This window comes from Catharus ustulatus, chromosome 32, assembly GCF_009819885.2.
Source record: "Catharus ustulatus isolate bCatUst1 chromosome 32, bCatUst1.pri.v2, whole genome shotgun sequence".
Lineage (NCBI taxonomy): Eukaryota > Metazoa > Chordata > Aves > Passeriformes > Turdidae > Catharus > Catharus ustulatus.
This window is the reverse complement of record NC_046252.1, coordinates 2,442,912-2,464,377: the sequence shown is the minus strand read 5'-3', so window position 1 is coordinate 2,464,377 and position 21,466 is coordinate 2,442,912. Positions and strand designations below refer to the sequence as shown.

The 21,466-nt window shown below is 63.9% G+C and overlaps 3 protein-coding genes across 9 annotated transcripts; all 3 read left to right on the top strand.

The window, feature by feature from the left end:
* Positions 1-745: 745 nt before the first annotated feature.
* Positions 746-8,080, top strand: DRAP1 (DR1 associated protein 1). 2 transcript variants are annotated; one of them, XM_033083615.2, is made up of 7 exons: positions 746-902; positions 1,285-1,357; positions 1,779-1,872; positions 2,512-2,631; positions 3,307-3,394; positions 3,666-3,748; positions 7,899-8,080. In XM_033083615.2, the coding sequence occupies exons 1-7, from the start codon at positions 861-863 to the stop codon at positions 8,050-8,052; spliced, it is 654 nt and encodes a 217-aa protein (XP_032939506.1). In that variant the 5' UTR covers positions 746-860; the 3' UTR covers positions 8,053-8,080. The 2 variants fall into 2 exon arrangements, with proteins under 2 accessions (XP_032939506.1, XP_032939507.1); XM_033083616.2 differs by lacking the exon at positions 7,899-8,080 and adding an exon at positions 4,154-4,349 and having other exon boundaries at positions 794-902.
* Positions 8,081-8,278: 198 nt separating this feature from the next.
* Positions 8,279-14,162, top strand: LOC117009329 (solute carrier family 22 member 6-A-like). 6 transcript variants are annotated; one of them, XM_033083569.2, is made up of 10 exons: positions 8,279-9,198; positions 9,682-9,785; positions 9,976-10,130; positions 10,855-11,023; positions 11,107-11,230; positions 11,313-11,428; positions 11,642-11,856; positions 12,487-12,595; positions 12,711-12,890; positions 13,928-14,162. In XM_033083569.2, exons 1-10 carry the CDS (start codon positions 8,584-8,586, stop codon positions 14,007-14,009), a joined length of 1,869 nt encoding a protein of 622 aa, XP_032939460.1. In that variant the 5' UTR covers positions 8,279-8,583; the 3' UTR covers positions 14,010-14,162. The 6 variants fall into 6 exon arrangements, with proteins under 6 accessions (XP_032939460.1, XP_032939458.1, XP_032939462.1 ...); XM_033083567.1 differs by having other exon boundaries at positions 12,468-12,595; positions 12,691-12,890; XM_033083568.1 differs by having other exon boundaries at positions 8,281-9,198; positions 12,687-12,890.
* A 367-nt stretch (positions 14,163-14,529) lies between these two features.
* On the top strand, positions 14,530-20,048 carry LOC117009340 (solute carrier family 22 member 6-B-like). The gene is made up of 10 exons (XM_033083585.2): positions 14,530-15,536; positions 15,968-16,068; positions 16,470-16,624; positions 17,305-17,473; positions 18,068-18,191; positions 18,517-18,632; positions 18,748-18,962; positions 19,141-19,249; positions 19,342-19,545; positions 19,885-20,048. Exons 1-10 carry the CDS (start codon positions 15,168-15,170, stop codon positions 19,964-19,966), a joined length of 1,644 nt encoding a protein of 547 aa, XP_032939476.1. The 5' UTR covers positions 14,530-15,167; the 3' UTR covers positions 19,967-20,048.
* Positions 20,049-21,466: the final 1,418 nt, after the last annotated feature.

Here is a 21,466-nt window from a genome sequence, read left to right as displayed (position 1 = left end):
AGTTACTGGGAGGCTTTTAGGCTCTACTGGGAGTCACTGGGAGGCTTTTAGGGGTTACTGGGAGTTACTGGGAGGCTTTTAGGGGTTACTGGGAGTTACTGGGAGGCTTTTAACGGTTACTGGTGGGCATTGAGAGGTTTGTAGGGGTTACTGGGACTTACTGGGAGTTCACTGGGAGTTACTGGGAGTTTTGTACAGTTACCGAGAGGTTACTGGGGGTTACTGGCAGTCACTGGGAATTCTGTACAGTTACTGGGAGGTTACTGGGAGCTACTGGGAGGACACCAAGTGCCTGCTGGGGGTTACTGGGAGCTACTGGGAAACTCCTGCCGGGGTCACTGGGTGCCTTTTGGGGGGTCCCCCCTTCGCCCCGCCCCCCCGGGGCACAGCAGCCAATGGGAGCGTGGCCGCCCCTCCCCCAGCATTGGCCCCGCCCCCACCAAAGTGCCTTTGGGGGAGGGAAAGCCCCGCCCCTCCCCCCCCGGGGTCACCCCAATAAACGGTCCAAGGCCCGCCTGCGTTTGATTGACAGCTCGGGGGCGTGGTTTATGGGAAGGGCGTGGTCATGGTGGTATGGGCGTGGTTTTATGGCGAGGGGGCGTGGTTAATCATGGGAACGGATCCAACATGGCGCTGCCTGAGGCGAAGAGAGTCAGTTTTACCGGAAAAGGTGTGGCCTGTACCGGAAGAGCCGGGACCCCTTCCCGGAAGGGGCGGGGCGCGCCGGGGAGGCCGCGGCGGAGCCGAGCGGGGCCGGGGCCGGGCCGGGAGCGGCCGGAGCGGGGCCGGGAGCGGCGGGGCCGGGGCCGAGCGGGGCCGGGCGGGATCCCCCGGGATCCCCCGGGGCCAGCGGGGCGGCCATGCCGAGCAAGAAGAAGAAATACAACGCACGCTTCCCGCCGGTACCGGCTGAGGGGCGCAGGGCGGGGTCGCCATGGCAACGGGGAGGGCACGGGAAACGGGGGTTAGTGTGGCAACGGGCAGGGCGGGGGCGCGTCACCATGGCAACGGGGGGGGAGCATGAGGGTCGCCATGGTAACGGAGAGGGCGGGGCGGAGCCTGAGGGGTGGGCGGGGTTTGGGGGGACGGGGTCGCACCTGAGGGTGCAGGTGGGGGGGCGTGGCCTGGGGGGGGAGGGCTCTGCAGGTGAGAGCGGGATCCAGGTGAGAGCGGGATCCAGGTGAGGAGGGCTCAGGTGAGGAGGGATCCAGGTGAGGAGGGGGCTCAGATGAGATCACAGCTCAGGTGAGGTCAGAGCTCAGGTGAGCGCGGGCTCTGTGGCAGGCGCGGATCAAGAAGATCATGCAGACGGACGAGGAGATCGGGAAGGTGGCGGCCGCCGTGCCCGTCATCATCTGTATCCTCTGGCACACCTGGGCCCTGCTCACCTGGGCACCCCTGGGACTCCATACTGCACACCTGGGCACCCCTGGGACCCTGCCCTGCACACCTGGGCACCCCTGGGACTCCATACTGCACACCTGGGCACCCCTGGGACTCCATACTGCACACCTGGGCACCTCTGAGACACTGCCCTGCTCACCTGGGACCCTGCCCTGCGCACCTGGGCACCCCTGTGATCCCGCCTTGCACACCTGGATGTCACTTGTGTCCCTGGGAGTGTCACCTGCACACCTGGGGTTTCCCCTGTTTCCCTGGGTGTCTCACCTGTGTCCCTGGGGGTTCCCCTGTGTCCCTGGGTGTCTCACCTGTCACCTGGGGGTTCCCCTGTGTCCCTGGGGCTGTCACCTGTCACCTGGCCGTCCTTAGCGTGCCAGCGCGGGCCCTGGAGCTGTTCCTGGAGTCGCTGCTGCGCAAGGCCTGTCACGTGACCCAGTCCCGCAACGCCAAGACCATGACGACTTCTCACCTGTGAGTGCTCACCTGGGCTCACCTGGGATCACCTGGGCTCACCTGGGCTCACCTGGGATCACCTGGGCTCACCTGGGCTCACCTGGGCTCTCCTGTCCTCACCTGTGATCACCTGGGATCACCTGGGATCACCTGGGGTCACCTGGGGTCACCTGGGGTCACATGGGATCACCTGTCCCTTCCTGTCCTCACCTGTGCCGACTTGTCCTCACCTGGGTCTGGGTGTGGCTGTCCCAGGTGTGGCTGGGCGGGCGTGGGAGCACAGGTGTGGTTGGGTGTGGTCAGGTGGGCGTGGCAGTGCAGGTGAGGCTGTCCCAGGTGTGGTCAGGTGGGTGTGTCAGGGTGTGGCAGCCCAGGTGAGGCTGTCCCAGGTGTGGTCGGGTGTGGCCGGGTGGGCGTGGCTGTCCCAGGTGTGGTCGGGTGGGTGTGTCAGGGCGTGGCAGCGCAGGTGAGGCTGTCCCAGGTGTGGCTGGGTGTGGTTGGGTGTGGTTGGGCGGGCGTGGCAGCGCAGGTGAGGCTGTCCCAGGTGTGGTTGGGTGTGGTTGGGTGTGGTCAGGTGGGCGTGGCTGTCCCAGGTGTGGTTGGGTGTGGTCGGGTGTGGTCAGGTGGGCGTGGCAGGTGACATTCCCTCCCCCGCAGGAAGCAGTGCATCGAGCTGGAGCAGCAGTTCGATTTCCTCAAGGACCTGGTGGCCGCCGTGCCCGACATGCAGGGGGACGGTGACGACCCCCACGGGGACGGGGAGAGGGGACCCCGCAGGTGAGGGCACCTGGGGACACCTGGGGGGGCTGGGGACACACCTGGGGACACCTGGGGACACACCTGGGGACACCTGGGGAACACCTGGGGACACCTGGGGGGGCTGGGGACACACCTGGGGAGCCTGGGGACACCTGGGGACACTTGGAGACACACTTGGGGGGGCTGGGGACACACCTGGGGACACACCTTTAATAAGAAAGGATCTCTAATGAGGAGGGGTCTCTAATGAGGGGTTTCTAATGAGGGGGGGGTCTCTAATGAGGGGGGGTCTCTAATGAGGGGTCTCTAATGAGGGGGGTCTCTAATGAGGGGGGTCTCTAATGAGGGGGGGTCTCTAATGAGGAGGGGTCTCTAATGAGGGGTCTCTAATGAGAAATCTCTAATGAGGGGGGTCTCTAATGAGGGGGGGTCTCTAATGAGGGGGGGGTCTCTAATGAGGGGGGGTCTCTAGTGAGGTGTCTCTAATGAGGGGGGGTCTCTAATGAGGGGGGGTCTCTAATGAGGGGTTTCTAATGAGGGGTCTCTAATGAGGGGGGGTCTCTAATGAGGGGGGGTCTCTAATGAGGGGGGTCTCTAATGAGGGGTCTCTAATGAGGAGGGGTCTCTAATGAAGGGTCTCTAATGAGGAGGGGTCTCTAATGAACGATCTCTAATGAGGGGGGTCTCTCTCAGGGGGCGCCGCCCGGGCAGTGGCCGCAAGAACGGGGGTCCCGGGGCCAAGGGGACCCCGAAGCAATCGGGGACAGACTCGGAGCAGGAGGTGGGGGGGACCTGGGGGGTCCTGGGTGGGTTTTTGGGGGGTCCTGGGGGGGTTGGGGGGGTCCTGGGGAGGTTTTTGGGGGTCCCAGGGCCAAGGGGACCCCAAACCAATCAAGGATTGATTGGAGCAAGAGTGGGCGGTCCCAGGGGTTTGGGGTTTTTTTTGGGGGGGGCTCTCAGACCCCTGAGCCCCCTCTGGGGGGGTTTTTGGGGATCCCCTGGGGGTGGGGAGGGGTCTGGGGTCCCCTCAGTGTCCCCCCCCGCCCCCCCAGGAGGAGTCTGAGGACAGTGACAGCGACGGCGACGAGGAGACGGCACAGCCGCCCCCGGCCCCGCCCCCACTCACCTTCGCCAGGTGGGCTGGGGGGGGGGACACCTGGGGGGGTTTTGGGGCCGTTTTGAGGGGGATTTGGGGGGGGTTGGGGCTGTTTTGGGGTTGTTTTGGGGGGTCCGGGGTGTTCCCCCATCCCTGAGTCCCTGGGAGGGATTTGGGGAGGGGGCTTTGGGGGGGATTTCGGGGGGTCTGGGGCTGTTTTCGGGGGATTTCGGGGGGTTTGGGGAGGTCTGAGGGGGTCTGGAGTGTTCCTCCATCCCTGAATCCCTGGGAGGGGAATTTGGGGAGGGGGCTTTGGGTGCTCCTCCCCCTCGGGGGGGGTTGGATGGATGGGAGTGCCCCCCCCATGTCCCCGGGGGTTTTTTTTGGGATTTTTTGGGGTTTATTTTTTTTGGGGTCCCCCCCTCAGTGTCGCTTCTCCCGCAGCCCCGGGGTTCCCTTCGCCCCCCTGGGCCCCCCGACCCTCCCGGGGGGGCTCCCCCCGGCCCCCGGCCCCCCCCGCGCGCGGGAGGACGAGGACGAGGATGAAGATTACGATTCCTAACGACCCCTCCCCAAATTTCCTAACGACCCCTCCCCAAATCCGCCCCGGGCCGGGCTCGGGCACCGCCCAGCAGGGCCGGGCTGGGAGCGGGGCCTGGCCCAGTCTGGGGGGACTGGGGGGGACTGGGGGGGACTGGGAGCACTGGGACCCCCCCGGACACACCCGGGACCCCTTTTTGGGGGTGGGGGGGGCTGGGGGGGATTTTGGGGCTCTTTGGGGGCGTTTGCTGAGTCGGGGGTTTTGTATCGGCTCAATAAAGTTCCTGTTTCCGTATGGACCCCTCCCCAAAATCACTGGGAACCCCAAAAAACCCTGAGACCCCTCCCCAAAAAACCCTGAGACCCCTCCCCAAAAAAACCCTGGGACCCCCAAAAAAAACCCTGAGACCCCTCCCCAAAATCACTGGGACCCCCAAAAAAAACCCTGAGACCCCTCCCCAAAAAACTCTGGGACCCCCAAAAAAAACCCTGGGACCCCTCCCCAGAAAAACCCTGAGACCCCTCCCCAGAAAAATTCTAAGACCCCCGAAAAAATCCGGGGACCCCTCCCCGAACCCCTGGGACCCCCAAAAAAACCCCGAGACCCCTCCCCAAACCCCCGGGACCCCTCCCCAATTCCCGTTTCCTTTCCCCGCCACCAGGGGGCAGCAGAGACCCCACGGGACCCTATGGGGGCTATAGGGGATTTTGGGGGGGTCTGAGAGGATTTTGGGGGGGGGTCTGAGAGGATTTTGGGGGGGGGTCTGAGAGGATTTTTGGGGGGGTCTGAGAGGATTTTTGGGGGGTCTTTGGGGGGTCTTTGGGGGCTGTAGGGGTTGGCAGAGGGGTCTCGGGGTCTGAGGGGGCTTTGGGGGATTCCTGGGGATCCATAGGGGGTCTCTAGGGGAGTTGCAGGTACCTATGGGGTGTGTAGGGGGGTCTGTGGGGTCTCGGGGGGGTTCTGGGACCTGCAGGGGCACCGAGGACCTACAGGATCTATAGGGGCCTGCTGGGGGGGTGTGGGACCCTCAAAGGGGGGTTGGGGGGGGTTAATGAGCTCCTATAGGGGCTGCCAGGGCCCTATGGGAGCTTTAAGGGGTGTGCAGGAGCTCCTTGGGGTTTGTGGGGGCTCGGGGGGGGTCTGTAGGGGCTCTGTGGGGTCTATAGGGAATCTATAGGGGGTGTGTGGAGTTTTACAGGGCCTCTGTGGGGTTCTATAGGGGCTCTCTGGGGTCTATAGGGGCTCTCTGGGGTCTGTGGAGTCTTTGTGAGGTTCTGTGGGGTCTCTGTGGTGTCTATAGGGGCTCTCTGGGGTTCTATAGGGGCTCTGTGAGGTTCTATAGGGCCTCTGGGGTTCTATAGGGGCTCTGAGGGATCTATAGGGTCTCTGAGCAATCTATAGGGGCTCTGTGAAGTTCTGTAGGTGCTCTGAGTGATCTATAGGATCTCTGTGGGTTCCATAGGGTCTCTGTGGGGTCTGTGGGGTCTCTGTGGGATCTGTAGGGTCTCTGTGGGATCTATAGGATCTCTGTGAGTTCTATAGGATCTCTCAGGACATTCCTGGGGCTCTGTGGGGTCTGTGGGGGCTCTGAGGGATCTATAGGGGCTCTGAGCGATCTATAGGGGTTCTGTGGGTTCTGTAGGGTCTCGCAGGACATTCCTGGGCGCTCTATGGGATCTATAGGGTCTCTGAGGGATCTATAGGATCTCTGTGAGTTCTATAGGGTCTCTGTGGGTTCTGTAGGATCTCTCAGGACATTCTTGGGGCTCTGTGGGTTCTATAGGGTCTCTATGGGATCTATAGGGTCTCTGTGGGGTCTCTCAGGACATTCCTGAGCTCTGGGGGCTCCGGGGCTCACACCAACATCTTGGGGGGGGTCCCTCAATGTGGGGAGGGTCTCGGGGGTGCCGCTCTATAGGGGGTCCCCTATAGGGAGTCGCTGTCCCCGCGCGGGCGGGCGGGGGGACCCGGAGGCGTCCGGACCCCCCCGCGGCGCTGGAATTCGGGCCCTCCCCCCCCCGTTAATCCCGGGGGCACCGAGAGCGGCGCGCGGGGCTCGTTGTGTAACGGGAGCGACAGGGGAGCGACAAGGGACAGAGGGGACCGAGAGAGAGGGGACCGCGCGGGACGGGGACACGGCGGGGACAGCGGGGACAGGTGGGGACACGGCGGGGACAGGTGGGGACAGCGACGGGGACAGGTGGGGACAGCGACGGGGACAGCGGGGACAGGTGGGGACACGGCGGGGACAGGTGGGGACACGGCGGGGACAGCGGGGGGACAGGTGGGGACAGCAGGGGGACAGCAGGGGGGACAGTGGGGACAGCGGCGGGGACAGGTGGGGACACAAAGGGACAGTCCCAGACACAGGTGGGACACGGGGGGACAGCTGGGGACAGTCCCGGACACAGGGGGGGACAGGTGGGGACAAAAAGGGACAGGTGGGGACAGTCCTGGACACAGGTAGGGACACAAAGGGACAGCAGGGGACAGTCCCAGACAGAGGTGGGACACGGCGGGGACACGGCGGGGACACGGGGGGACAGGCGGGGACAGGCGGGGACACGGCGGGGACAGCAGGGGACAGAGGGGACACGGGGAGGACAGCGGCGGGGACAGCGGGGACAGGTGGGGACAGTCCTGGACACAGGTGGGGACACAAAGGGACAGCAGGGGACAGTCCCAGACAGAGGTGGGACACGGCGGGGACAGGTGGGGACATGGGACAGGTGGCACAGAGGCACAGGGACAATGAGAGGACACCCGGGACAGGGGGACAGGTGGGGACATGGGGGAGCAAAGGGGAGAGGGGACAACAGGAGGGGACAGTGAGGGGACAGGAGGGGACAGTGAGGCGGGGACAGAGGAGGGTCATGGGGTGGGGTGGGGACATTGTCGGGGGACACCGGGACAGATTGGGGCACCAGGGAGGGGTTGGGGACATTGCTGGGGGATGGGGACACTCCGAGAGGGAAGGGGACATTGGACAGATTGGGGACATCTTGGGGGGACACTGGGACAAACTGGGGACATTGAGGAGAGTGCTGGGGACATCAGGGAGGGGTTGGGGACACCAGGGAGGGCTTGGGGACATCAGAGGGGACCCTTCACCTTGGGGACACGGAGTCACAGCTGGCCGGATGTCCCCGTCCCTGGGGAGCTGCCGAGGTGGGGCAGGGACAGGGACACGCTGGGAGGGCTTGGGGACATCAGGAGGGGTTGGGGACATGTGACGCAAGTGGTGACACGGTCCCCACGTCCCCTCCCCATCTCCGGGTCCCTGTCCCCATGTCCCCATGTCCCCATGTCCCCATGTCCCCATGTCCCCATCGCAGCTCCCAGTGGTGTCCAAGCCCTGTCCCGTGTCCCCACGGCCCTGGGGGTGGCAGTGTCCCCTGTCCTGTGTCCCCACGGTCCTGGGGGTGGCAGTGTCCCCTGGGGGTGTCCCCATGGCCCTGGGGGTGGCTGTGTCCCCTGGGGAGTGTCCCCCTGTCCCACTGTCCCCGTGTCCTGCTGTCCCCAAGTGTCCTTGTGTCCACTGGTGTCCCCGTGGGTGGTGGCATCCCCGTGGTTGATGATGTCCCCATGTCTTGGTGTCCCCATGAGTGCTGCCATACCCATGGGTGACACTGTCCCTCTGTCCAGCAGTGTCCCCAAGGCCGGCGGTGTCCTCGTCACCAGCAGTGTCCCCAAGGCCAGCAGTGTCCGTGTTGCCAGCAGGGTCCCCAATGCTGGCGGTGTCCTCCTGACCTCCAGTGTCCCCAAGGCCACCGGTGTCCCCTGTCCTGCAGTGTCCCCGTGACCAGTAGTGTCCCCAAGGCCGGCAGTGTCCCCAAAGCCAGCAGTGTCCCGAAGGCCGGCGGTGTCCCCCTGTCCCTCGCTGTCCCTGTCCCGCGCTGTCCCTGTGACCAGCAGTGTCCCCTGTCCCTCGCTGTCCCCTGTCCCTCGCTGTCCCCGTGAACAGCAGTGTCCCCAAAGCCAGCAGTGTCCCCTGTCCCTCAGTGTCCCCCGTCCCGCGCTGTCCCCTGTCCCGCGCTGTCCCCTTTCCCGCAGTGTCCCCAAAGCCAACAGTGTCCCCTGTCCCGCGCTGTCCCCTGTCCCGCAGTGTCCCTGTGACCAGCGGTGTCCCCTGTCCCTCGCTGTCCCTGTCCCTCGCTATCCCCTGTCCCTCGCTGTCCCTATCCCGCGCTGTCTGTCCCGCAGTGTCCCTGTGACCAGCAGTGTCCCCTGTCCCTCGCTGTCCCCTGTCCCTCGCTGTCCCCGTCCCGCGCTGTCCCCTGTCCCGCAGTGTCCCTGTGACCAGCAGTGTCCCCTGTCCCGCGCTGTCCCCGCGATGCCGTTCGGGGCGGTGCTGGCGCAGGTCGGGGGCCTGGGCCGGTTCCAGGTGCTGCAGACGGCGCTGCTGGCGGTGCCCATCCTGCTCATGGCGAGCCACAACCTGCTGCAGAACTTCACTGCTGCTGTCCCCCCGCACCGCTGCCGCGTCCCCTCTGTCCCCAGCGCCACCCCCGCTGTCCCCAGCGCCACCCCCGCCGTCCCCAGCGCCACCCCGCCACCACCCGGAGCCACCCCCGATGCCACCTCAGCAGCGTCTCGTGACACCTTGAGAGGCCCCGACACCGTCCCGAGGTCTCCTGGTGGCACCTCGGGGTCACCCGGTGCCACCCTGAGGTCCCCCAATGGCCCCGGTGCCACCCACGTCACCCTCGATGGCACCGTGACCCCCGATGGCTCCTGGGGGTCCTCCAATGACACCCTGGGACCCGCCGGTGCCACGCTGGGGTGGTCCAATGTCACCCCGGGCTCCCTCGATGTCACCCTGGGCTCCTGCCGGCGCTATGTGGCCTCGCCCCCTGCCAATGTCACCGGCGGTCCCCGCGCCACCGAGCCCTGCCGGGACGGGTGGGACTACGACCGCAGCGTCTACGTGTCCACCATTGTCACCGAGGTGGGGACGGGGACACGGGGACAGGGAGGGCGGGGAGGTGACCGAGGTGTCCGGGGGGGGACAACAACCCTGGGGGGACAGGGGGGATTTGGGGTGAGGGGGGAGGGAGCGAGGGACGGATGGACATAAGGATGGACATAAGGATGGATGGACGGATGGATGGACAGAAGGATGGATGGATGATGGATGGACATAAGAATGGATGGACAGACGGTTGGATGGACAGATGGATGGATGGATGATGGATGGATGGACATAAGGATGGACAGATGGATGATGGAAGGATGGATGGACAGATGGATGGACATAAGGATGGATGGATGGATGGACGGATGATGGATGGACATAAGGATGGATGGACAAACGGAGGGATGGACAGATGGACGGATGGATGGAAGGATGGGCATAAGGATGGACGGATGGATGGACAGAGAGGAAGAAGAAGGGACCGACACTGACCGACGTCCCCCCCTGTCCCGGCAGTGGGACCTGGTCTGTGGCTACCGGCAGCTGCGGCAGATGGCCCAGTCCATCTACATGGCCGGGGTCCTGGTGGGCGCCCTGGTCCTGGGGGGCCTCTCGGACAGGTAAGGGCAGCAGAGACCCCCCCGTGCCTCAGTTTCTCTGTGGGGCTCTGGGCAGCTCCTCCCAGTGGCTCCCAGTGGCTCCCAGTGGCTCCCAGTGGCTCCCAGCTCCTCCCAGCTCCTCCCAGTGGCTCCCAGCTCCTCCCAGTGGCTCCCAGTGGCTCCCAGCTCCTCCCAGTGGCTCCCGTTGCAGGTTTGGGCGCAAGGCCATGCTGATGTGGTCCTACCTGCAGCTGGGGGTGATGGGGACGTGCACGGCCTTCGCCCCCAACTACGCCTCCTACTGCGTCTTCCGCTTCGCCGGCGGGATGGCGCTGTCCGGCTTCGGCCTCAGCATCGCCTGCCTGGGTGAGGGCACAGGGGACAGCCGGGGGGACATGGGTGGGGACAACGGAATGGCCGTGGGGTGGGGACAATGCAATGGCCAGGGGTAGGGACATCCCAGTGTCCAGGGACAGGGACATCCCAGTGTCCAAAGGTGGGGACAATGCAATGGCCACGGGTGGGGACAACACAATGGCCACGGGTGGGGACATCCCAGTGTCCATGAGCAAGGACATCCCAGTGTCCAGGGACAGGGACATCCCAGTGTCCAGGGATGGGGACATCCCAGTGTCCAAAGGTGGGGACAATGCAATGACCATGGGGTGGGGACAATGCAATGGCCAGGGGTGGGGACATCCCAGTGTCCAGGGACAGGGACATCCCAGTGTCCAGGAACAGGGACATCCCAGTGTCCAGGGACAGGGATATCCCAGTGTCCAGGGATGGGGACATCCCAGTGTCCAGGGATGGGGACATCCCAGTGTCCAGGGACAGGGATATCCCAGTGTCCAGGAACAGGGACATCCCAGTGTCCACGGAGGTGTCCCACGGTGTCCCCACCGCACTGGGGTGGCCGCACTGACCAGGACAGTGCCAGCACTGTGGGGACACCGCGAGTGAGCCGTGTCCCTGTGTCCCCATGTCCCCGTGTCCCCGTGTCCCCCTGTCCCTGTGTCCCCATGTCCCCCTGTCCCCGTGTCCCTGTGTCCCCCTGTCCCCCTGTCCCCGTGTCCCCGTGTCCTGGCAGTGGTGGAGTGGATCCCCACCCCGTACCGCGCCATCACCGTGGCCATCACCGGCTTCGCCTACACCCTGGGCCAGATCATCCTGGCCGGGGTGGCCTACGCCGTCCCCCACTGGCGCTGGCTGCAGCTCTCCGTGTCCCTGCCCTTCTTCGTCTTCCTCTTCTACTCCTGGTAGGAGCTTGGACCCCCGGGGAGGCCGCGGGGGCGCGGGGGGCGCCGGCCGTGCCTCAGTTTCCCCGGCTGGCTCGGTGCAGGTGGCTGGCGGAGTCGGCGCGGTGGCTGGTGCTCTCGGGCAGGGCCGAGCGCGCCGTGAGGGTCCTGCAGCGCGTGGCCGCCTTCAACAACCGCAGCGAGGAGGGCGAGAAGATCACGGTGGAGGTTTGGTGGGGCCGTGGTGGGGGTGAGGAGGGGTCGGGGTGATGTCCTGTCCAGCCCTCCCCCGACCTCTCCCGTTTCCCAGATGTTGAAGTCCAACATGAAGGAGGAGCTGGCGGCGCTGAAATCCTCCTACACCGTCTCCGACCTGGTCCGGACCCCCGTGATCCGCCACATCTTCTTCTGCCTCTCCATCGTCTGGTGGGGCTGGGGGCGAGGGGGACAGGCAGAGGGAGGGGCGGGCAGGGATGGACAGATGGACACAGGGCTGGTCAGACTCATGGATGAAGGGAAGGATGGACACCTGGACACCCAAGCGGTGACCCCACCCCTCCTCCCAGCCCTGTCCTCCCCCTCCTGTCCCTGTCCTGTCCCATCCCGTCCTCAAGGTCCCCCTGTCTCACCTCGCTCCAGGTTCTCCATCAGTTTCTCCTACTACGGCCTGGCCATGGACCTGCAGAACTTTGGGGTCAGCATTTACCTCATCCAGGTGATTTTCGGCGCCGTTGACTTCCCGGCCAAGGTGGTGGTCACCGTGTCCCTGAGCTACGTGGGCCGGCGGCTCTCGCTCGTGGTGGCCTTGTTCTTGGCAGGGCTGGTCATCGTGGCCAACATCTTTGTGCCCACAGGTGGGTGTGGGGAGGAGGGGCTCTCCTGCGCTCTGACCACCGGTGTCCCCAGCTTGTCACATGTCCTGCTCCACGTTTCCATCGCTGTGTCCGACCGCTGATGTCCCCATCCCTCCATCCTCCCTTCCTTTCCTGTCCCCACCTGCCCGAGCTGTCCCCATGTGGTGGCTGAGCCCTGGTGTCCCCATGTCCCCACACCCGATGTCCCCATGTCCCTGGTGTACCTGTGTCCCTGTTATCCTCATGTCCCCACACCCGGTGTCCCCATGTCCCCGTTGTCCCCGTGTCCCCACACCTGGTGGTCAAGCCCCATTGTCCTCATGTCCCCACACCCAGTGTCCCCATGTCCCCATGTCCCCGGTGTCCCCATGTCCCCACACCTGGTGGTCAAACCCTGGTGTCCCCATGTTCCCGTTGTCCCCGGTGTCTCCTTGTCCCCGTGTCCCCACACCTGGTGGTCAAGCCCTGGTGTCCCCATGTCCCCAGTGTCCCCATGTCCCCAGTGTCCCCGTGTCCCCACACCTGGTGGTCAGGCTCTGGAGTTGCCATGTCCCCATGTCCCCGATGTCCCCACACCTGGTGGTCAAGCGCTGGTGTCCCCATGTCCCCAGCGTCGCGGTGTCCCCGCAGAGCTGCAGACGGTGCGCACGGCGCTGGCCGTCATCGGCAAGGGCTGCCTCTCCGCCTCCTTCAACTGCGTCTTCCTCTACACCACCGAGCTCTACCCCACCCCCATCAGGTACGGCCCCGGCCCCCTGTCCCCGTGTGCCCGCTGTCCCCCCATGTTCCCCCCGTCCCCCCGTCCCCCCGTGACCCTCCCGGCGCCGCAGGCAGACGGGGCTGGGCTTCGGCAGCACCATGGCGCGCGTGGGCGGCATCGTGGCGCCGCTGGTGAAGATGATGGATGAGTATTACCCCTTCCTGCCCCCCACCGTCTACGGCGTGGCGCCCGTGGTGGCGGCCGTGACGGCCGCGTTCCTGCCCGAGACCCTCAACGCGCCCCTGCCCGACACCATCGAGGAGGTGGAGAACAGGTGGGTGGGTGTTGGGTGGTGGACAGTGGATGGACAATGATGGACAATGGATGGATAATGGACAATGGATGGGTGGTGGACAATGATGGACAGTGATGGACAATGGATGGGTGGTTGGACAATGGATGGACAATGGATGGGTTTTGGGTAGTGGACAATGGATGGACAATGGATGGATGATGGACAGTGATGGACAGTAGATGAATGGTGGACAATGGATGGTTGGTGGACAATGATGGACAATAGATGGATGGTGGATAATGGGTGGTGGACAATGATGGACAGTGATGGACAATGGATGGATGGTGGACAGTGATGGACAATGGATGGATGGTGGACAGTGGATGGATGATGGACAATGGATGGATGGTGGACAGTGGATGGATGGTGGACAATGGATGGACGGTGGACGGATGGTGGACAATGATGGACAATGGATGGTTGGTGGACAATGATGGACAGTGATGGACAGTGGATGGTTGGTGGACAATGGAAGGACAATGGATGGACAATAGATGGATGATGGACAATGGATGGTTGGTGGACAATGATGGACAATAGATGGACGGTGGATAATGGGTGGTGGACAGTGATGGACAGTGATGGACAATGGATGGATGGTGGACAATGGATGGATGGTGGACAGTGGATGGATGGTGGACAATGATGGACAATAGATGGGTGGTGGACAGTGATGGACAATGGATGGGTGGTGGACAATGGAAGGACAATGGATGGACAATGGATGGATAGTGGACAATGGATGGATGGTGGACGGTGGATGGATGGTGGACAATGATGGACAGTGGAGGAGTGGTGGACAATGATGGACAACCCCAACCTTGAAGAGGTTCAGGGTCAAGGGACCCTTGGCTGCGTGGAGGGACGGGTGGATGGGGATGTTGGCAGAAGAACGAGCTCTGTGATTGGCTGAATGCCTGGCCTGGGCCACGCCCCCTGTGCCATGATCCTCCTCTTCCTCCTCCTCTTCCTCCTCCTCTTCCTCCTCCTCTTCCTCCTGCTCCTGCTCCCTCCAGGCCCAAGCGGCGGCCGGCCGGTGACCCCAAGGAGAAGATCGCGCTCCAGCCCCAGGACGGGCCCCCCCTGAAGGAGGCCTGAGGGACCCCGGGGGTGGCCACAGTGCCCCAGCCCTGGCCACCAGTGGCCACCACCCCAGGGGTCCCCTCAGCTCGAGGGGGGATGGGGGACACCTCGGTGGCGCCCGGTTGGGGCGGGGACATCTGGGCAGGAATAAAACAGCTCTGGTGGGGACACGTCTCGGGGTCTCATCTGTGTCCCCCCAGGTCACCTCCCATGGGACAGTCCCCAGGGATTGTGTCCCTGAGGTCCCTTCCAAGCAGGGGACACCCCAAACCCTTTTTTTGGAGGTCACCTCACAGCAGGACACGCCACAACCGTGTCCCTCAAAGAGGTGGCACCAAGCCCCCATTTTCAATGACACCTCACGACCCCGCCCTGCAGGACGAAGCCACCTCAGGTGAGGTGACACCAAGAGCACCACAAGGACCCCAAGGCAGCTCTTGTCCTGCTGGGGCATCCCCCAAACCCCAGAGAAGGAGGGGGAGCACCAGGAGCTCCCGAATCCCCCCCCACCCCCTCCCGTGCCCCTTCCCCGATTTCCGTCCCCCAAAGCCACCCCGGCCCTTGCTCCCGGTGTCCCTTGGCCCCATCAACCTCCCTGTGAAAAATTAACCCCTGCTGGGAATGCACTGACCCAGGCAGGGCCACCTCTGTCAGCACCTTTTGGTCGCCTTTTGACCACTGAAATCGCTAAAATTTAACCCAAAGATGCCACCAGACCCTGGCCCAGACCGGGAACCCTCCTCTCTCTCTGCGATGCCCACCCAACCTCCTGGACAACCCCTCTCCAAAACCTGGCTTTTCCCCTCAAAAGCAATGCTGTGGCAGAATAATTAAATAATTAAAAGGAATCAGCTATTCCTTGTCCTCCTGCCCCAAATCGCTCCGGTTTTGCCCCACTTTGAGGGACTTTTGCCCCCAAAACACCATTTTATTTTTACCCATTGGCACCTTTGCGCTGCACTTTTGCCTCGTCCCGCTGGAAAAGCACCAAAAACCCCCCGGGGACATCAAACATTAACCCAAAGCACCCTGGGCTGGGTTATATAGGAATCCCCGGCGCTGCCGCAGGGGAGACGCCGCGCGGGGGGACAGGGAGGAATTTTTGGGGTGAAACCCCCGAGCTCCGGGGCTCTGCATGGCTGAGGGGCGCCGGCCGGCCCCGGCGGTGGCGCGATGGCTTTCGCCAGCCTCCTGGAGCACGTGGGGGGCATGGGGCGCTTCCAGGTGCTGTCGGTGCTGCTGCTGTCGCTGCCCGTGCTGATGATGGCCAGCCACAACCTCCTGCAGAACTTCACCGCCGCCGGCAGCGAGCACCGCTGCCGCCCGCGCCCCGAGGCCAACGCCACCGGGCTGGACGCCGAGGCGCTGCTGAGGGTGTGGGTGCCCCGCGGGGAGCGCTGCCGGCGCTTCGTGGCGCCCCAGTGGTGGCTCTTGGAGGCCAACGGTTCGGCGCCCAACGGCTCCAGCGGGCCGGAGACGGAGCCATGCGGCGATGGGTGGATCTACGACCGCAGCGTCTTCACCAGCACCATCATCACCGAGGTGGGGCCGTGCTGGGGGGGTTTTGGGGGGTCTGGGGTGTGGCTTTGGGGGGTCTGGGGGGGTTTTCACCCAATCCTGTGGGTGGGTCCCACCTGGAGGCGCCAATGAAGAGTTTGCTGCCAACGCAACGTTGAGCTCGCCCAACTGGAGCATCTTCACTCAACACCAGGACAGGGAGGGCAGGGATGGGGAGTTGGTGGCCATCAATGAGGGGGTCACATGGAGGTCACGACAGGGTCACAGCGGGGTCACAGCGGGGTAACAGGACCCTTGGATGGACCTTCCAACCAAGAGAAGGGTGGCCAAGCCTTCAGTGCCACCTTTCCATTGACCCCTCATTGACCTCACCGGCCACCACGGGGGGTTTTGGGGGCTTGGGAGGCCCGAGGGGACCCCGATCTTTGTCCCACACTGTCCTTGTCCCCTGGCAGTGGGACCTGGTGTGTAGCTCCCGCGGGCTCAAGCAGCTGGCGCAGTCGCTCTACATGGCCGGAGTCCTGGTGGGCGGCGTCTTCGGGGGGCTCTCGGACAGGTGAGGGGGGTCCTGCAGGGAGGGGTGGCACTGGGGGGTCTCTCACCCTCTCTGTCTCCGCTCCCTCCTCCTCCTCCTCCTCCTCCTCCTCATCCTCCTCCTCATCCTTCTCCTCCTCTTTCTCTTCCTTGTCTTTCTTTTCCTCATCATCTTTTTCCTCCTTATCCTTGTTTCCTCCTCACACCACTTCCTCTTCCTCACCCTTCCTCACCCCTCCTCCCCCTCCTGACTCTCTTCCTCACCCCTTTTTCCTCCTCTTCACCCTCTCTTCCTCCTCCTGCCCCCTCCCTCATCTTTCTTGTCTCCTCCTCCTCTCCACTTTCTCCTCCCCTCCTCCTCCTCCTCCTCCACCCCCATTTCTTCCTCCTCACCCCCCGCTCCTCCTCCTCCTCCTCGCCCAGGTTCGGCCGCCGCTCGGTGCTCACCTGGTGCTACCTGCAGATGGCCGTCATGGGCACCTGCTCGTCCTTCGCGCCCACCTTCTCCATGTACTGCCTGTTCCGCTTCCTGACGGGCATGGCCTTCTCGGGCATCGTCCTCAACGGCGTCTCCCTCTGTACGTGGGGCCAGAACCTGCCCTGGGTGCCTGCCCCACTGGGCTCTGTGCCCCCTGAACCTGTGGGGACATCTCAGTGGTGTCCATGTCCCCCTGAACCTGTGGGTCATGTCCCCCCAAACCTGCCCTGGTGGGCTCTGTGCCCCCTGAACCTGTGGGGACATCTCAGTGGTGTCCATGTCCCCCTGAACCTGTGGGTCCATGTCCCCCCAAAACCTGCCCTAGGCGCCTGCCCCGGTGGGCTCTGTGTCCCCTGAACCTGTGGGGACATCCAAGAGGTGTCCCTGTCCCCATTGCACCATCCTAGAGGTGTCCCCATCCCCATGGCACCATCCCAGAGGTGTCCCTGTCCCCTGGACACCATCCCAGAGGTGTCCCCATCCCCTGGGTGCCATCCCAGAGGTGTCCCCATCCCCATGGCACCATCCCAGAGGTGTCCCCATCCCCATGGGCACCACCCCAGAGGTGCCCCCATCCCCTGGACACCATCCCAGAGATGTCCCTGCCCCTGAACACCACCCCAGATGTGTCCCTGTCCCTTGGGCATGACCCCAGAGGTGTCCCCATCCCCTGGGCGCCATCCCAGAGGTGTCCCCATCCCCTGGGCACCACCCCAACCATCCCCCCGTCCCCTGGGGTCCCGAGGGGCACTCCCAGTCCCCACATGCCGTGTCCCACAGCGATGGAGTGGATGCCGACACACATGCGGGCGCTGGTGGGGACCTTCATGGGCTACTGCTACACGGTGGGGCAGTTCCTGCTGGCCGGCGTCGCCTTCGCCATCCCCGACTGGCGCCGCCTGCAGCTCGTGGTGTCCCTGCCCTTCTTCGGCTTCTTCCTCTACTCCTGGTGAGGAGGAGGAAGGGGCAGGGAGGGAGGAAGGGAGGGAGGGATGGAGGGATGGATGGATGGATGGAACAGTGCGGGGTGCACGGACAGCTGGGCAAAAGGAAAGGTGGGAGCAAAGCTGGATGAAGAAAATGTCCAGGAATGGCTGGGTGGACAGTGGGGACACAGAGTGATGATGATGATGGTGATGATGATGATGATGATGATGATGATGGTGATGATGACGATGATGGTGATGATGGTGATGATGATGATGATGATGGTGATGATGACGATGATGGTGATAATGGTGATGATGACGGTGATGATGATGATGACAATGATGGTGATGGTGATGATGTTGATATTGATGATGATGATGGTGGTGATGATGTTGATGATGATGTTGATGATAGTGATGATGATGACGATGATAACGAGGATGAAGATGATGATGGTGATGGTGATGATGATGGTGATGATGATGTTGATATTGATGATGGTGATGTTGATGGTGACGGTGATGGCGCTGACCTGGGGGACAGGGGACGTTGCCGGTGGCACGCAGTGGCACAGTGACAGCGCCGGGTTCCCGCCCCGCCCCCTCCCGTGCAGGTGGCTGACGGAGTCAGCGCGGTGGCTCGTCATGGTGGGCAGGTCCCACCAGGCCCTGCGGGAGCTCCAGAAGGTGGCCAGGATCAACGGGAAGAAGGAGGAAGGGGACAAGCTCGACATAGAAGTAAAAGGCTCCGGCCGGGTCCCCCAGGGTGGCCCTGGGGTGTTTTATGGGGGTCCCTTAAATGTCCACCCCATGGTCAGCTGTCCATCCATGGTCACTGGGATCCATCATCCCTAAGGCATCCTGTCCATCCTTCCATCATCTTCATCACCTCAGGGACGTCCATCATCTTCACCTCCTCCATCCCCGCCCACCCCATCCATGAACCCACCACCATCCCCCCGTCCACCCTTCCCCTCTCCCATCCATCCTGCCCAGACCTTCCCAGCCCCAGGAGAGTCCCCAGTGCCCCACGCCCACCCCAGAGCCCCCCCTGTCCCTCCAGACCCTGAAGTCCCACATGGAGAAGGAGATGACGGCGTCGAGGACTCGCCACACCGTGCTGGATCTGGTCCGGACGCCGGTCTTGCGCCGCATCTCCTTCTGCCTCTGCTTCGTGTGGTAGGGCCGGCGGTGCAGGACCCCGGGAGGGACTGTCCATCCCCCTGACCCCCCCAAGCCACCCCACACCTCCCCACAGGTGACATTTCCACCCCTGTCCCCCCTCGTGGCCCAGGTTCTCCACCAGCTTTGCCTACTACGGGCTGGCCATGGACCTGCAGAACTTTGAGTTCAACATCTACATCATCCAGCTGATCTTCGGCGCCGTGGACATCCCGGCCAAGCTGGTGTCCGTGCTCACCATCACCTACGTGGGCCGGCGCTTCACCCAGGCCTTCGCCCTCATCCTGGCCGGCCTGGCCATCCTGGCCAACACCTTGGTGCCACGAGGTGAGCCTGGGGGTGGTGGCTGTGGTGTCCCCTCAGCTCTGACCTCCCTGGTGGGACCCCCAGGTTGGGTCGTTTCAGCTTTTTCTGGGGGGTTTACCCCAAATTCCGGTGTTTGGGCTCCTCCCTTGTCAAGCAGCCCAAGTGGGGACACTGGGGTGACTCCCTGCTGTCCCCACAGACCTCCGGACACTCCGGACAGCCCTGGCCGTCTTTGGCAAAGGTTGTTTGGCCGCGTCCTTCAACTGCGTCTTCCTCTACACGGGCGAGCTCTACCCCACCGTGATCCGGTAAGGAGGGAGTGCGGCCGGGGTGGCCCCACCGTGCCCAGGGGCTCCCTCAGGTGCCCTCAGGTCCCTCAGGAGCTCTGGGTGTCCCACAGGCAGACGGGCATGGGCTTGGCCAACACCATGTCGCGGCTGGGCAGCATCATGGCCCCCCTGATGAAGATGGCGGGCGAGCTCTTCCCGGCGCTGCCCTTCATCATCTACGGCGCCGCGCCCGTGGTGTCGGGGCTGGTGGCCGTGTTCCTGCCCGAGACGCGGAACATGGCCCTGCCCGAGACCGTGGAGGAGGTGGAGGGAAGGTGGGGCTGGAGAGGATGAGGGGAGGGGAGGGGAGGAGGGTGGGGAGGGAAATGGGGAGGGACGGAGGTAGAGAAGGGTTGGTTGGAGACGTGGGGTGGAGAGATGGGAGTGGGTTGGGATAGAGGGATGGAGGGAGGGATGATGGATGGAGGGATGGATGGATGGATGATGGATGGATGATGGACGGACGGATGGATGATGGATGATCGATGGATGGATGATGGACGGATGGACACATGGATGGACAGATGGATGGATGGACAGATGGATGAACCAGCACCATGGAATCCCCCCTGCTCCCTCCAAACCCCCCTCACCCCTCCCTCCCTCCCCACCAGGTCACGACCCCAGAAGGACGAGGCCCAGCTCCAGGTCCCACTCCAGCCCACCCAGCCCAGCAACTCCACAGCGCCCCATTAGCGCCACCCCCACAGGGCACCACCAAAATCCTCAGCCCTCGATGCCCCCTCTGGATGAACGAGCAGGATTTGGGGGTTCAATCCCCCCCCGAAGAGCAAAGGGACAGCAGTGACCATGAGGGGACCCGGTGCCCCCTCTCTGCAGAGTGGGGGGCACGCTGGGGCCCCCCGAATTCGCCTCGCCGAGATCAGTTCGGCCGTGCTGGAATAAAAAACAATAAAAGCAAAACTCGTGTGAACCGCTGCCGGTGGGGGTGGGGTGGGGTGGGGGTGGGGGTGGGGGTTGTTTTCCCACGGCCGCGGGGGGTCCCGCGCAGCCGGGCCCGGCCCGCCCCGAAGGAAAACACGGGAAACAGCGGGACAGAGCGGCCTCGGCACCGCGGGACCCCCGGGGACGGGCAATGTCAGGAGAGAGGGCGGGAGGGATCGGGGATCGGGGATCCTGAGATTGGGGATCCTGAAATTTGGGATCCTGAGGGTTGGGGATCCTGAGATTGGGGATCCCGGGGATCGGGGATCCTGAGGGTTGGGGATCTGAGATTGGGGATCCTGAGGTTTGGGATCCCAAGGATTTGGGATCCTGAGGATTGGGAATCAAAAGGATCGGGGATCATGAGGATTGGGGATCCCAAGGATTGGGGATCCAAAGAATCCCCATGTCTGGGTGCCCAGAGATCCCAAGGACACACATCCCCTGATCCTGGCCATCCCAAACACCCAGGATCCGGAGGATTCAGTTGTTCAGATCCCCAGGGATCCCAGGGACCCAAGATCCCAGCACCAGCGTGCCCAGACATCCCAAGAGCTCAGGGTTTGGAGGACTCCGGGATCCCAAAGACCCTGAGATCCCAAGGACTCGGGTTCCTGAATGTCCAGGGATCCGGGATCCCAAGGATCCAGAACCCCCAGGACCTCGGGGATCCAGAGGCCCCAGGATCCCAAGGATCCAGAACCCCCAGGATCCCAAGGATCCAGAACCCCCAGGACCTCGGGGATCCAGAACCTCCCAGGACCGAGGGGATCCCGACATTCTGAGGACACAGGGATGCCCCAGAATTCCCAAGTTCCCGCAGATCCCGAGGATCCACGTGCCCAGCCCACACCACTCCCACCTGTCCCCTGACCCCAATCCCGTGTCCAGCTCCCCCCACGTCCCCCCCCCAGCCCCCCACGCTCCGCTGCCCCCGCCGCCCTCCGGCCCGGGGTCCAAGGGGCTCCCGGGATTCGGTTCAGAGCCCCCGGGACTTTTCCTCAGCTCCACCCTGGAGGGGCCGCACCCGGAGGGGTCGGGGGTCCCCACCTGCGGGGGACACCTGGGGTGCCCAGGCCGAGGATGAGGAGGGGTTTGGTGCCACGGAGGGGTCACGGTTGGGTGTCCCCGGCGTGGTGGCACCGGCGCTTCAGCCCCGAGAGCGTCTCCAGTGACCCATGGAAGGATCCGGAGTCAAACGTTAACCGGGACCGGGGCGGCCTTAAATAGGAGCGGGGCAGGCGGGGGCAG